The following is a 14,736-nucleotide window of genomic DNA, read 5'->3' as shown; positions in this document are numbered from 1 at the left end:
GTTTCCCGAATTCCTTTTGAACTCTTGACCCAGTTATACCATAGTGTTCACTTAAGAAGCACCCGAGCCCTGGCCGTGCGGCTCAGCAGGTGGGCGTCGTCCCGCAAAGCCAAAGGTGCGGGCTCGGCGCCCCGTCAGGGCACAGGCCTGGGCGCGGCTTCAGTCCTGTCTGGGCGCGTCCGGGAGGCAGCCGATGGGTGTCTCTCTGTCACGTCAGCGTTCCCCCCCCGTCCCTCCCCCTCTCTCTAAAACCAGTAAGTGTGTCCTGGAGTGAGGATTAAAAAAAAAGAAAAATATTTGCAGGAACACAAAACCAAATGTAGAAGAAGATAGTGATGGCCTCCCCTGGTGCCTGAGTCCCGTTTGTAGCCCACTGATAAGGTGACACTTTCAGTCTTACAGAAATACCCTGTGGGAGAATGGGTCACGCTGTCAGAGTCCCAGAGGGTCCTCAGGGTGACCTCATCTCAGAGAGGTGGCCACTGGTTACGCTGCGCATTGTGACCCCACGGTGCGCGCTTCCGAAGGGAGCGGAGTAACCGAGCAGGAAGGAGAGCATGCACACCCCTCTATGGCGCCCGCGTTTCCAGTCCTTTGAGTCCCCGCTTTGCGGCACGGCCTTCGCAGGGAAGCCACGTGGGCGCTTTGGAATAACGCTGATTCCTGGCCCTGTTCTCAGACGGCGTTCTGGCCCGTGGGGACCTCCGAAGCCCTCCGCCATGGCTGCCTGTGTCTGGGCCCGGGGGAGGGTCGCAGAGTGCAGGGACCCCGTAGCTCCGGGAGGGCTCAGCCACCCAGCAGGAAGGGGGCCCCGAGGAGACAGCCTGCATCCCTTGCGCCTGCCGGGGGCACACAGTCCCGCGGGACAGGCTCTGCCCTCCCTGCAGGAGGCTGAGACCCAGCGGGAGGCGGGGGGTCAGTGAGAAGGCCTCCGTTTCGGGGGGCATTGCTCTGCTTGCCAACACTACGCGGTAGTCAGGGTGAGGAAATGGTGGGCCGTGTTCGCCCCGTTTCCCATTCCCAGCGTTTCCAAGCCGTCTGTTCCCACGCCAAAAGCGCGTGGTCTGCCCGCGTCCGCGCTCGGTACCCAGCACGGCACTGCTGCCCCATAGGACGGGGCGGCGGCGGTTCCGTCCTCCTGGGCTGCGCTTCCCCCCGCCCCCGCGTGTTTCCGTTACGCGTGTGCGTTTTCGTTTCTTTACTGCGGGACTCTGCGCCGTGTGCTGCCAGGACGCAGAGAGGCTGGGCCTCACGTCTGCGAGCCCCAGCTGGTCGTTTGTGTCGCTTTCGTGGCTGCCGTTCAGACGTCTTTAAACAAGATTTAAGACACGGTCCATCCTGACGTTTTCCGAGGGGCGAGATACACTTGGGAGGAATATCCGGTCCTCCCTTCTCTCTCGTTTAGTGTTTTCCTAATTGACGGGAAGAAGCAAGCTTGTGTTTTTCCTCGTTGCCGTTCAAGACTCGTGTGGTGTTTAAAAGTCACCAACAGTGAAAGGCTGAACTGAGTGGTGTAAGATTAACCTCAGAGAACAGCTGGTGAAAAGTCTTGTTTAAAATTTCTAGCTTTATTGCTTCTTGTGGGCTTAATGGGTCACCTCAGCCCCTCCTCCGCTGAAGTGTCCCCCGGGAGACGGTGGCCGGTCGGGGACCTTGAGGGACTGGTACCCTCTGTACCTGTGCTGCTGCGTTTTAGATTCATCTTTGTTCTCCCGTTGCCTGTGACCTTGAATTAAATCACTTGACTGTTTTCTCTTACACATCAGGGGAGTGGATACGTATTAGCGGGGCCTTGGTTCGTGTCCCGCCCGAGGCCGCTGGGTCTCCTGCCACATGTGGAAAAGCAGACGCTCTCCACCCTCGTCCTGGCAGAGGCCATCAGTGACACCTCTGCGACCGCACAGATCGTTCCTAGTAGTTCACGGGGCTTACAGAGCTGGCCGTGGTAAGTGCAGAGCGTGCAGATTGGTGGTTATTGTTCGTGAGAAACTTGGAGAATCTTCAAAACCTGAATTACACCCTCACGTGCGGTCTTGGCCGCCCACCCCAAACGCGTGGATGCGTAACCCGGCGGCCTCCGGGCCAGAGGAGAGGAGAAGGGGTTCATGTTGGAGGCAGCCAGCTAATGGCGCCTAAAGACATGGTACCAGGATGCATACTATTTATCCAATTTTATACGTCAGGACTTTTTTCTCTGTTTTCCATCCAGTACCACGAAACTTCTGGAATTAAAGTCTTGTTGGCTTACTGCTGTAGTGCAGTCCCCACGAAAGTCACGTCATCTCTTTCTCCTGCCCCCCAGTTACGCACGTGAATAAAACACGGCTCTTCCTTCAGAGATACAACTGTCTGTATCTTTGCGTGTGAAGCGGACGAGGGAACTGCGGCTGCAGACTCGCAGGGGGACACCGTTAAGCAAGTCAGTGCTGAACTCCTGTAGTGGAGCGTATTGCAGCGCATGTTGCTTAAAATCCTGTAGCGAATACATTTTTGAGCTTTTCTCACATCTGCGGACAGAAGATCGGGACCGTCAGAGGCAGTGGAAGTGCAGGACAGATGGAGCCTCTTACAGTTTTTGTAACAGTCTTGGCATCTGGTCAGCTTTCCTTACACTTGTCATCTTAAACTTGACTGAGCCACAGCGGCTGTGCTGAGGATGAAGTCACCGGGCTTGGCGTGGGGCCCTGACCAACCCGGGCTGCGCGCTCGTCCCCGTCAGGGACTCCTTTGCCCGGGAGATGGGACCCACCTCTGTTCCTCGGTCATGCTTCCCCGGCGCCCTGCGAGCAGAGAGGGCTGTGGACCCTCTCCCAGCGGGTGGCAGAGCCCTGAGGGGCCTGCGGTCAGGAGCAACGTGCCGGGGGGCCACTTCTAATCCTTAAGTCCAGAGAAAAGTCCTGTAGCTGGGTGACGTGAGTGATCACCAAGAACTTTTTAATAAAAACCTATTAGGGAAGTGTTTTTCATGGTGCTGTTGAAAGGGATATAAATTTTCATCCAAAAGTTGCAATTTGCCAGCTATATTTTAAAAGACCCCAAAACTTGAAATCAGCAGGATAAACCAAAAACCATAAAATTTGTTTAAAGTGTGTCCTAAATATGTCGGGAAGACCGTAGCATAAGCCATGTACTTTCCTAACCGAAAGCCCTCCAGAACAATCACGTCTATCCGTAGTGATGGCCTGGAAGGGCCGGATCCACAAATACAGTCTAATCTAAATCAGCAAAGGAAGATCACATCTGGATATAGTTTAATGTTAAATATCTTCTTTTTTACAGATTTCACAGGGATTTATTTATTTGCTCTCACACTACATTTTTAATGTCCTTTCCAGTCCTTTGGGCTGCACATGGGACTAGAACATTTCGTTTCTAAATCAATCTGAATATGTTGTTTACGTTTCTTAATCTTCCTTTGATAACCTCGATGAAAACTTTCTACATCTGGGCCTAAAGTTTTATGCCAAACACGTCCAGTTCCTGTACAGTCACGTTACAAGGCATCGGGCCTCTGGGAAGGAGGGCGCCCCATGCCGAGAGCCGGGGTCCGCGGTCTCTGGTCTGTCTTTCCCACTCAGTGGACATCCAGCCTGAGGTTGAGTGGGAATTCAGAAGCACCTTCTAAACTGAGGAATGCAGTAGTGTTTGTGAACTTTTTAAGACAGGTTTAGAGATGCCGTCACATGGAAGCTAGCAGCGGCTGCGGTGCGACCCCTCGCCGCGCTGCGGCTCTCGCGCACACGCCCGCCGTGCTGACACTCGGTCTCTCCTTTCAGGAATGGCAGAACTCCATCCAGAAGAACGCAGGCCTTGCGTTTATCGAACTCATCAACGAAGGAAGGTAATGAATTTTACAATTTCTAGACAACATGTCCGTGTGCGTTTGATTCCACCAGGCAGCTGTGCTTTCCTCCCATCTATGCCAAAAATGTGTGAGATAAAATATGTTTGAGTGAAATAATTTATCACAGAAACACTAAAGGAACAAAATTTAAATGTTAAAACTATTTGTGTGGGGGGGGCAAGACACGGATAAAATGAGGGGACAGCCTTGAGAAGGTCTCCGTGGGACACAGAGCGAGGGAGGCCCGGCCGCGGCCCCAGCTGCACACCCCCTGCGCCCCGCGTCGTGCCCGGGTGCCCCGCGCTGCCGGTCTCAGCTCAGGGGAGGTGCTTTGGTCCGAGCCTGGGACGCTGCCTGGCACCCGGTGCAGACGTGAAGGGCGGGAAGCACAGGACACAGCCGTCTGGTTAGGGACCGGCACACACCGTTGTTAGGCTGACGCGGTCAGGAAGGTGATGCTGGAGCCTGGTCTTGCCTTTCTCTCTCTGTGATGTCCCCAGTGCTCTGTAGGCATGGGTGCGTCGCTGGGACACGCGCGGCCTCTGTCGGCCGCAGCCGGGAGAGAATGGCCGCTTGGCACCCTCTGTCGCTGTTTCATTGCAAACCAACTTCATTACGCTGATGAGGGGACAGTGCTCACCGCATTTGTCACCTGCCTTTATCAAGGGGGCCTGTCGTGGAAAAGCGTTTACAACATGTTCCTTGAAAATTAGTTTATATATAGATCCAATTTTAAACCAACTTAAATAACTTTAGCCTCTGTTACGATTCATCTGACAGTATATTTCTCATTTAGATCGTCAGTGCTTGAATTACTTTTCATCATCATAATATAGTTCCGAAAATTTAAATAAATTTTACATTCACTGCAAAGCAAAAGATGCAGAAAAATAGCAGTTGTTTAAATAACATAAAGTTTTACACAATCATACACTGTAGCTCTTATAAAACGTTATTATTGTCAGAATTGATAATAATTATTATTCATCCTCAGCGGATGACAAGTAGAAAATAGTTTTGCCCAGGGCGGCCGTGGTCATGTCTGTTATAAAGTGTCTGTTCACGGAAGCGCTCATGTTGCTCATTTGTTTCAGCTGTGAGGTAAGAAACAAAGTTGTCCGTCGTCAGGAACTCTCCGGAGAGTCCACAGAACTGAACCTTCAGCACTTAGACCGCAGTTCCTGCGTCACACGGGAAGGAGGGGAAACTGGCTTTGACGCTGTTTTATTGCTCAGTGATAGCGTTTGGGATTTATTTTGTTTTGTTTTGTTTTCTTGTCTTTCTGGGATTTTTGTTTCTTTGTTCTTTTTTTTAGGAAAGTGGTTGGAATTATAGGAAGTAGTTAAATTTTTGTTTAAATTTCAATCCATGAAAACCTCCAGAATGCTCACCATGATGTTCTTTGTGCCACTCCAGATGTGTGCTCCTATTTTTATACCAATTTTTCCTCCAATAGAGATGATTTTGGAATAATAATTAAAACATGACCAGCTATAAACACACGGGAATAGGTCACGTACACAGTAATGCAGCAAGTGTCTGTCCAGCACCTGCTCTGTCCCAGACGCTGGCCTCGGAGGGGACTGGAGGAGAGAAGGAGGCAGGCACGGGCCGGGCACAGGGGCACCGCAGGGCGTCCGGATGGGGCGGCGCTTCCCCTGGCCTGGGGGTCCGTGTTCTCCAAACGGTGTCTCCATGGGTGACCCACGGACGTGGACGCTGGTGTGGTGATGGCCTGCGGCAGCGGGGGTGGCCCGAGGACAACTGCCGTAGAATGGACAAGAGTAATAAAAAAGGCGCATCCAAGCAAAGCCAGTGCAGCGTGACAGGGACAGTCTGCGCTGCAGGCGGCGTTGGAACAAGCGCACACCCGCCTGTGCCCGCACCAAAGGGACCGCAGGGGGCCACGGGCTCTCACGGCACCTCCCCCCCCCCCCCAGTGGCGCCCGGCACCTGTAGGGTCTGCGTGGGGCTCCGTCCGTGCCCGACGGTAACGCGCAGCGCGGGGGCGCGCTCTGTGCCGGGCTCTGTCGCCGCTTCTCCGCCCCTGAGCTGGCGCTCTAGGCCCGGCCCGGGCCTCCCCCGGGGTTCGGATGACACCGGCGGGGCCGTCACCCCGCTGAGGGCCGGCGACAGCACGCACCCCTCTTACGGCAGCCGGCACGGCACGGGCAGTCGGGAAGCGGAAGGGTTCCTTCGCGCCGCGGAGCGGGGACGGGGAATTTGGCTGACTCGGCCCTTGAGTTCGGTGCATGTCCTTCCCACTTAGACCTTTGTCCTTCACCAGGCGAAGCGGGCGTCCCGGGCCGAGCCCCCCGCCGCGGGGTAGCTGGGGGCGGGGGTGGCAATCGTGCCCCGCGGCGCCGGCCCCCGCGCTCCTGTCCGCGGACGCTTGCCCTGGGCGCGCGTGGTCCTAGGGCCTGTGCTCCTGCTTCGTCCCGAGGGCCCGGGCACAGGGCGCTTTCCTTAACTTCTTCCCATAGTTTGACGCGAGGCAGATAAAGACACCGTCTCCTGGCTGTTAGGATGTGTCTTTAATTTGTCCTTGTGGGGATGAAGATGAAAACCTTTAAGTGGAAATTGTTATAAATGTTTATCCTCCTTAACAGCTACCCTCGTGAACGTAGCTCATCAATCACCGCCGGGCAAAGCAATTGTGGGTTTGTCTGCAATTAACGAGACAAAACAGGTGATGAATGTGCCGCTGAGTGAAAGTGCTCCCCAGGACGGGCTCAAATTATAAACCGGATCAGTTAAAGGAACCTAACAAAGGGTCTTTATAATTAAAACAAAGCAAGGTTAATGGGATGTAAAATTGCCTATAATATCTTGGCAATAATAATTGGATTTTAAATTATTAAAATGTGCATTGAACTATAAAGCAAATAAGACTTTTAAATTATGGAATTTGAGCAATTTTTTGAAGTATATTAATCATTTACCTAAAATAAACCTTTATTACTTTTTCGAAAGCTTGTAGGGTATAATTAATGTACATTCATAAAAAAGCCAGGATGTATTGTTATTTAGAACTGAATTTAACATAAAATTTGCAAGATTCCAACTTTTATTGTGTTCTTTAAAATAGGGAAAAAAATAGAGCTTGCGTTTCTTAGATTTTGAAGAAGCCCGTTGCGTCCAAGTACACTTGTGATTCTTTAGTAATAAATGGCCCCAACTTGAATATCTTCTTTTACTTTAGCAAATACTATTTAATAATTAAACCCATGAGATTTGGCTACTGGGTTTGTTTGGTGTCTTGGACCTGGCAAAAAGCCGTATGTAAAAAAACACAGTTTTTTATTCCAAAACTGTAAGATAAGAAACTTTCTTAGCATTGCGGTTTTGGCCTAATTCTGAACTTCAAACCCCTGGGAACACCTGGAAAACACAAGTTCCCTCTTTCCGTTTTCTTCATGTGGAACCTGATCTGTACCTTTTTCTCATGACTCTGTCACTCATTTTACACACATAGTAAGTTATTCAATATATCGTTTTGCAAACAATAAGGTGAAAAAAATCTTGTACCTTACAAAATGAATTGTATAGGTCATAAATAGCAATTACTAATTCATACACTTCAGACATTGATGATAAATAAAATGGTATTTACTTACCAAAACTAAGATAAACAAGTGCTGTTTAATAATGGCTTGATTTCAAGTAATAGGGAAACATATTTCAGAATGTGCCGATCATAGATTTTTATAGGAATTATATTTTTACACTTTAAATCATGTTTAAAATCTGTGTGCATATACATGTGTCTTGAGGTTGTTTTTCTCTTCTGTGAACAACTTCAAATATACTTTCTTCGAGGCATTGTTATTTTAATATGCTGAGATCTAAGTAATATTTCATAAAACAGTCATAATTCTTTATATTAAAAGACAAAAACAGGGATGGTGCCCTATTCAGGACATATTCATTTCCGTGCCACATCCCTATTTTTATTTCTTAGGGACAGGGATACGTTTTTGCTGCGATGCTTTACAATAAAAACGTTACTTGTTGCACGTGCCGGTCAGGATGCAGGTGACCCAGGTCTTCAGTAGGAAACGCTGATTCAGCGACAACACAGATGGACTGTCCCTGTCATGGTGACGGAACTAGGACCAGCTCGGCAACAGAGGAGCCCCCGGTGGCTGTGGCCATCGTGGCCGGTGCGCGGTTCCCGCAGCGGGGGCGGGAGGGAGTGAACTGACCGGCTGTGGGAGGGGTTGTGCCCACAGGGTCGGCGTGCGTGGCCGGTTTGAGGACGAGACCCTGAAGGCGGGAGGACAGGGACGAGGACGAGCGAGCAGGTGAGACCAGGACACAGTCGGGCCCGGGCCTGGGAGCTTGCCCTGCGGCGCCGCATCACGCTCCGGCCTGGGGAGCTCCCGCTGGCCGCGCCGCGCCCACGGCAGCCAGCTCAGCCCCCCGGCTCTGCTGCCCAGACGTGCACCGGGGACACCGAATTCCTTCCAGGACGCGTCTGTCGTGGTCACAGCCCACCGCCCGGCAGGACTGAGAAGACGTGGCGGTGGCTTTCCGGCGACAGAAGGAGTGTAGCACCTGTGCAGGTGTCCTGGGGTCCCTAACCCCTGCATAGTTACCTAACGTGGGAGAAATAAGCTGGAACACAGAGCCATAAAAAAGTCATCAAACGGCTTAGTTTCATAGTGGCACAAAGACATTTTACATGTGTTTCTTGTCTTCAGGTGATTTATAACTTAGAAGTTAGGCTTCACATGCCAAAAAAATAAACAGTTCAGAACGTCGTAGACGGTTTAACAATGGAGGTCAGAGGTGCAAGTGAATGATAAAGATTGTAACGGCGTCAGGAAGAGGAGCTGTTCTCGTGCACAGGGGTGACTGGAGAGGGCTTCTCTTAGGGAACCAAGCCTAAGCAGTCACGAAAGCACACTGTTTGGGATGAGAATTCAGGCCTTGCTTTATCTGTGAAATTAAGATTTAGAAAGTAGCTTTATGTCCTTCATTATCTATGAAACAAATATGGCCGTAATCTCATCTGCAGGAATCACATTCTGCCTTGGAGCTTTATATTATTTAAATAAAGACTCAAAGTTGTCCCAACTTTCAAGTAACGACCAGAACTTTACCTGATTATTAATGCTGATAGGGTTTATAATGTGTCTTTCTATATCATAACAAGTATGGGACTTTTACATATTTTAAAATAGCATTACCTATAATTATGAGACAGACTTCAAAAACAATTCATGATACCAAAGTCTAGACTTTCTTTTTTCCTAGCAAAATATAAGAAAAACAATGGGCTTAACTTACTTAGGAGCAGAGTTGATGTTAAAAGTAACTTTTAAATATTTTTCCTAAACATTTAAGGAAGAAGTAACACCACTGCTCAGTCTTCCAGAAAGAGAATAGGTAATACTTTACCGCTCACTTCATGAATATTGTCATCCCGAAAAGAACACCGAACACATGACGAGAAATAAAATTACAGACCACCGTCCACCGAAAGCGTAGGTGAAATAACCCCTAATACAATTCGGCCCACCGGGTTCAGCAGTATATGAAAAGGGTCGCGTCGGGAGCAACAGGTGTGGACTCCAAAGTCATATTTGCTTCTATATCCAAAATACCCGTCAGTGCCTCGCACCACATCAGCTCAGCACGAAGAAACGTGTGGCTGCCTCGCTACACAGGGAGCTAGACGTAGGGGAAGTACTCAGACACCCAGCGTCTCTGCATGATGTCAGCTCTCCGTAAACTAGAAATGCAGCTCCCTGGGTGTGATCAATGGTCCCCACAGAGCCCTGGAGCTCACCTTCCGGGCGGTGACAGATGAACCGCGTCTCCCCCGGTCACACATCGGGCAGGATGCTGTCACTCGCCGCCTGCACTCAGCGCCGGGCTGGGCAGGCAGGCAGCTCTGAGGGTGCTAGACCCAGCGCATGACCCGAGCAGAGTCGCAGGATGTGAGATCGCTACTCAAACACCCATTACGAAAACATTTGTTACATGTGTAAAATACTGGGAGCGTAAAACCATTGTAATTGTATCAGAAACATGAAGTGCTTAAGGATGTGCTCAGTAAAACGTGTGAAGGGCCTGTACAGTAAAAGCCACGAAATGCTTCTGTGAAAAACCTACAAACGAGCAGATAAACGCCGCAGCGGCGCCGTGTTGCCGGGTCAGGACACCCGCACGGTTGAGTCTTTAGTTTCCCCCAAACTCGCCTGTGTTCTCAGATCTAATCAAAAGTTTAGCAGGCTTTTTTGTTTCGGATAGAAATTAACAAGCTGATTTTGAAACTTCTGTGAAAATACGAAGGAGCTGTGTTAAACGAAACCGATTTCCAAAGGACAGAGTTGGGGGTTGTTGGGAAGAGGAACAAGTGGGTCCATAGGAGGGATGGAGGGGGGTCTTGCCACTCAGTCATCAAAGGGCCAACTGTTCAGTACAGATTCCTCCACCGGTTTGAACAGACGCGTCACCTACGCAGACATGCAGACGACCAGTCAGCACATGCAGAGATGCTCCCCCTCGTGACTCATCTGGGAAGTCCAGTTTTAAACCACAGGCAGCGTCATGCACGGACTGTGAGGACGTGATTAGGTAGACCGGCCATCCTAAGTACTGGAGTGGGTGCGGAGTGCTGGGAACACTTGTGACTTACTGTTGAGAGTGAGGAGGGTATACCCACTTGGAAAGTAGTTTGTCAGCATCTTTGAAGACGAACATACAGTCAACATTGGACCCCGTAATTCCAAGCCTGCCTGTTTTCCCAAGAGCAGTAAGTATATAGGCTTACGCTAAGACCTGTACGGGAATGCTCGTAGCATCTTCAGTCATGAGAGCCGAAGACCAGAAATGGCCCAGTGTCCCTCAGCAGGTGAACGGATAGGCTAGCTGTGGTGTATCATTCCATGGGCTTCTGCTCAGTGATGAGGGGTCTGGGCTGATACACACAGCATCCGTGGAGCTTAACAGTGACTTGACACTGCACAAGTCAGGCACCGAAGACATACCATGTGACTCCATTTATGTGACGTTAAATTGTAGCAAAAATTCCAGAAGAACAATAGGCAGTAAACTCCTTGAGGCAGGTCTTGGCAAATGGTTTTTTGACTCTGACACTTAAAGCAAAAGCAAGTGAGTGGGACTCCATCCCAGCCCAGGAAAGCATCCGCACCGTGGGAAGGCAGCCCCCCAAATGGGAGAGTACATCTGCAAGTCACATATCTGAGAAGGAGCTAATATCCAAAATATAGAAAGGTCTCGTGCACCTCAACAGCAAAAAGACAACAAATTCCATTAAAAAACAGGCAGAGCTCTATATCGGAATAGATCTTTCCCAAAGAGGACACACGGATGGACAGCAGGTGCCTGAAAACACGCTCTCCGCCACTGACCACCAGGGAAAAGCAAGTCAGATCTGCAGGGAGCGCTCGGCTCACACCTGTTAGAACGGCTGTTTTTTTAAAAAGAGGAGGTAACCCACAGGCGAGGAGGTGGCGAAAGGGGACCCTTGTGCACTGTTGGTGGGAATGTAACTTGGTGCGGCTGCTGTGGAAAACGGTATGGAGATTCCTCAGAAAAATCTTTAAAAACGAACTACCATATGACCCAGCAATTTTATTTCCGAGTATTTATTCAAAGGAAACAAAGACAACCAGGAAAGATGCCTGCACCTGCATGCTCACTGCAGCAGTATTTACAGTAGCTTAGGTACGGGAACAGCCCGAGTGCCCGTGGACAGACGGGTGGATGAACAGTTGTGCTGCATTGGAATATTACTCGGCCGTAAAAACGGATGAAATCTTGCCGTTGCAACAACACGGACGAACCTGGAGAGCGTTGTGCTGAGTGAAACAATTGCTGTATGACCTCTCGTATAGTGTGGAACCTAAAAAACAGCTCCTCGGTGCAGAGAACAGCTGGGAGGTTGCCAGAGGTGGGGGTGGGTGGGTGGAGAAGTGGGTGAAGGGGTCACAAGGTAAAAAAAAGAGTTTATTGGACATGGAGGTGTTCAATCAGTCTGTCTTGTGGATGAACTATGATCTCGGGGCGCAGGCCTGTGCGCTCTCCTCTGGGGTGTAGCACCCCTGCAACAGTCATCTGAAGCTAAAGCTCCGACCCGGGGAGGAGGATCCGTCCAGGTTCTTAGGCCGCGCAGGGGCAGCCCTCGGACCCACCCAGTTGTCCTTCTGTGCCCTCGGCCGCCGTAGCCGGTGGGAGACGGAGTGCGCCCCTCTCGTATGGCCGTTTCTCCTGGTTGCTGCTTGCACCCCATTTCAGGAGGGTTTGGAGTTGAAATGCAGGGTCTCAGAGTCTCAGGTCGGAGGCAGGCTGTTTAAATGCTAGCAAACTAAATAAGTGGGGACACTTCCTGGACCGTCAGTACCACCTTACTGATAACTGTTCCTTTGGAAATAGGACACTGGTCTCCTTTGCCGCATCGATGACGGCCCCGTTCAGAGCAGGAACGACTATGACTGAACAGATTGTTTTCCTTTTCTCCTTCCTTTGACACATAAACTTATGTGCGCAGGTGAAGGCCACTCCCTTCCCCTCCCGTGTTGTGTAGATAGACTGAGAAGGAAAATGGCCTGTAACCAGGGTTCCCAAATTACCTGATATTTTCACTTACCCAATTTTCTGTGTGCTAAAGGTATCATCGAATTTCATAGGTACGAAGCGGCTTGTCATTAAAAGCCAGATGTTCTTGGCCCCCTTCCTGCATTCCTTCAGCCATGGGTCCATTTAGCCATAAAATACTACGAGCCCGTAGGTTAGGGCCGGGGCCGAGCAAACCGTGTCAGGTGCAGGGACACACCAGCATTCTTCCAAGACATATGTAGTTTTTAAAAACTGTATTTAAACCATAGGTTAGGAGTATCAGGATCCATATCTGTTTTCTTCTGCTCACGCGTGTATTTATAATTGAAGAAGCGGAGTGCGCCGTGGAGAGAGAGAAGTGGGGAAGCGTAGGTGCAGAATTACTGTGAGTTGGGGCTTGGCAGAAACGGAAGTTCAGACAAACTGAAGCCTGTCCCGTTCTGATCGAAGTGCCTGACAACCGGGGCAAGCAAAGACGCGGTGACTGGTGTCGACAGTGCGCAGTGGGAGTGGGGAACGGCGGTCCTGAAAGTGGCGTCCTTGGTTAAAATTTGGGGAGAGCAAAGCTAGGTAGGTAATGAAGGACGATGAATATTGAACTACATTTTTTAAAAAGACGTAGGTAAAGGAGCTAAAATTACTTCATAAGTTTGCCTTTTCAGAAAAACCGAGAGAAAGGACTTAAGAGTTAACTTTCAAATATTCTTTGCTTTTTTTTTTTAAAGAGAGTAATTGCTTATTGCAGACGAGAACATAGAGCCGGGAGGAAAAGCAGGTTTCCAGTTGTCTGGATGGAAAATAATGCAACAATTAATAAATAATAATAACACAGGGACCGTCTCCGAGTTTCGCGTCCTCACACCCATAAGCCTACTTCTGCCACACCCGGCATTTAAAGGTGGGAGCGTCCCAGTCATTGCTTCCAAGTGGCCAAAGGAGAGGGGACGAACGTTGGGCTGTCCCCACGGGGACCGCAGACGTCAACACAATTGCAGTGTTCTACGCACGCACTTCAGAAAATATTGCTGGTTGACAAAGATGCGACCCAAAATTCACAGTTACGAGAATTATTTTTTTTAATTGTGATCATCAGCAAGGAACTTAATTTTTTCTGAGCTGTGGGTTCTTATGTTTAAAAATGAAAGTGACAAATATTCGTGAGGCTTCTTTGAGTGCTGAGTGTGCTGTGTAAGCCACCTGTTTCCCCGCCCACCTCTCGGTAAGGGGTTTGGGGACCGTTAGGATTATCCCCACTTGTGACCTAAAACAACAGCTTTTCCTCTTTAATGTCTCGTGAGTCTCCTTGGCCGAGCCCCGCACGCGGGTCCTGGGCTCCGCGTGGGCGTGTCTGGAGCTGCGGCCACCTGGTCCTGCTGGGTGAGAGCCCACCTGGGCCCGGGGGCCCGAGCCCTCCGCTCGGGAAGGCTCTCCACGTGCTGCGAGCCTCGCTCAGCCCCGCGGCAGGTTCTAGAAGCAAGGGCGCCCCGAAAGCAGGGCGGAGCGGCAGGCCTCCCGTCCCCTCGCTCGGGAGGCGCACAGCGTCTTCTGCTGTATTGGGGCCGCAGGAGGTCGCCGGCGGCTCCGAGGGGACGGGGAGAAGGCTCCTCTTGTTTGGTTGTTGTTTTTTTTTTTTTTTCAGATTTTATTTATTTTTAGACAGATGGGAAGGGAGGGAGAAAGGGAGAGGAGCACCCAGCAGCTGCCTCTCGACGCCCCCAGTGGGGGGCCTGGCCGACAGCCCTGGCCGGGAACCGGGGAACCAGCGGCCTTTCAGTTAGCAGGCCGGTTCTCAGGCCATGGCACCACCCCAGCGGGGCACAGGTGCCATTCTCCATGGAGCGGTGACAGAATCACAGTGCCCAGGGCATGGAGGGTGAGGGCTCCTGCTGCAGCCATCTTGCGAGGCCAGCTCTGCCCACACGGCCCTGGCTGGTGGATCGAGCACCGGCCTGAGAACCCAAGCATCACAGGTTCAATTCCCAGTCAGGGCACAGCCTGGGTTATAAGCCAGGTCCCCTGTTGGGGGCACGTGTGAGAGGCAACCACACAGTGATGTTTCCCTCCCTCTTTTTCTGCCTTCCCCTCTCTCTAAAAATAAATAAATAAAATCCTAAAAACAGAGCAGACGGAAAAGCCCCTCTGTAGGTGTGGGAAGATCTCCAAGACAGACATAGGGCTAAGTGAGAAAAGCGACGTAGAGAAAAAGCTGTGTGATACACTAATTAGTGTAAGAAAGCGGTGAAAGGAATATATTTACATGTTCTCAGGTATACTTCAAAAACCTCTGCAAATATTTGTAAGAA

At 50.5% G+C, this 14,736-nt stretch overlaps 1 protein-coding gene across 2 annotated transcripts in view; it reads left to right on the top strand.

The window, feature by feature from the left end:
* The window catches only part of NBEA (neurobeachin), a 377,725-nt gene that overhangs the window by 166,164 nt on the left and 196,825 nt on the right, over positions 1-14,736 (top strand). For both annotated transcript variants that reach the window (XM_090258648.1, XM_090258647.1), the window contains exon 35: positions 3,777-3,841. In XM_090258648.1, the coding sequence (XP_090114774.1) occupies positions 3,777-3,841 (65 nt within the window). The remainder of the gene's footprint in view (positions 1-3,776; positions 3,842-14,736) is intronic.

The sequence above is a fragment of the Furipterus horrens genome, unplaced genomic scaffold, assembly GCF_987537825.1.
Source record: "Furipterus horrens unplaced genomic scaffold, mFurHor1.1.pri manual_scaffold_12, whole genome shotgun sequence".
Classification (NCBI taxonomy): Eukaryota; Metazoa; Chordata; class Mammalia; order Chiroptera; family Furipteridae; genus Furipterus; species Furipterus horrens.
The sequence above is the reverse complement of the archived record's forward strand: the minus strand, read 5'-3'. Positions and strand labels throughout refer to the sequence as shown.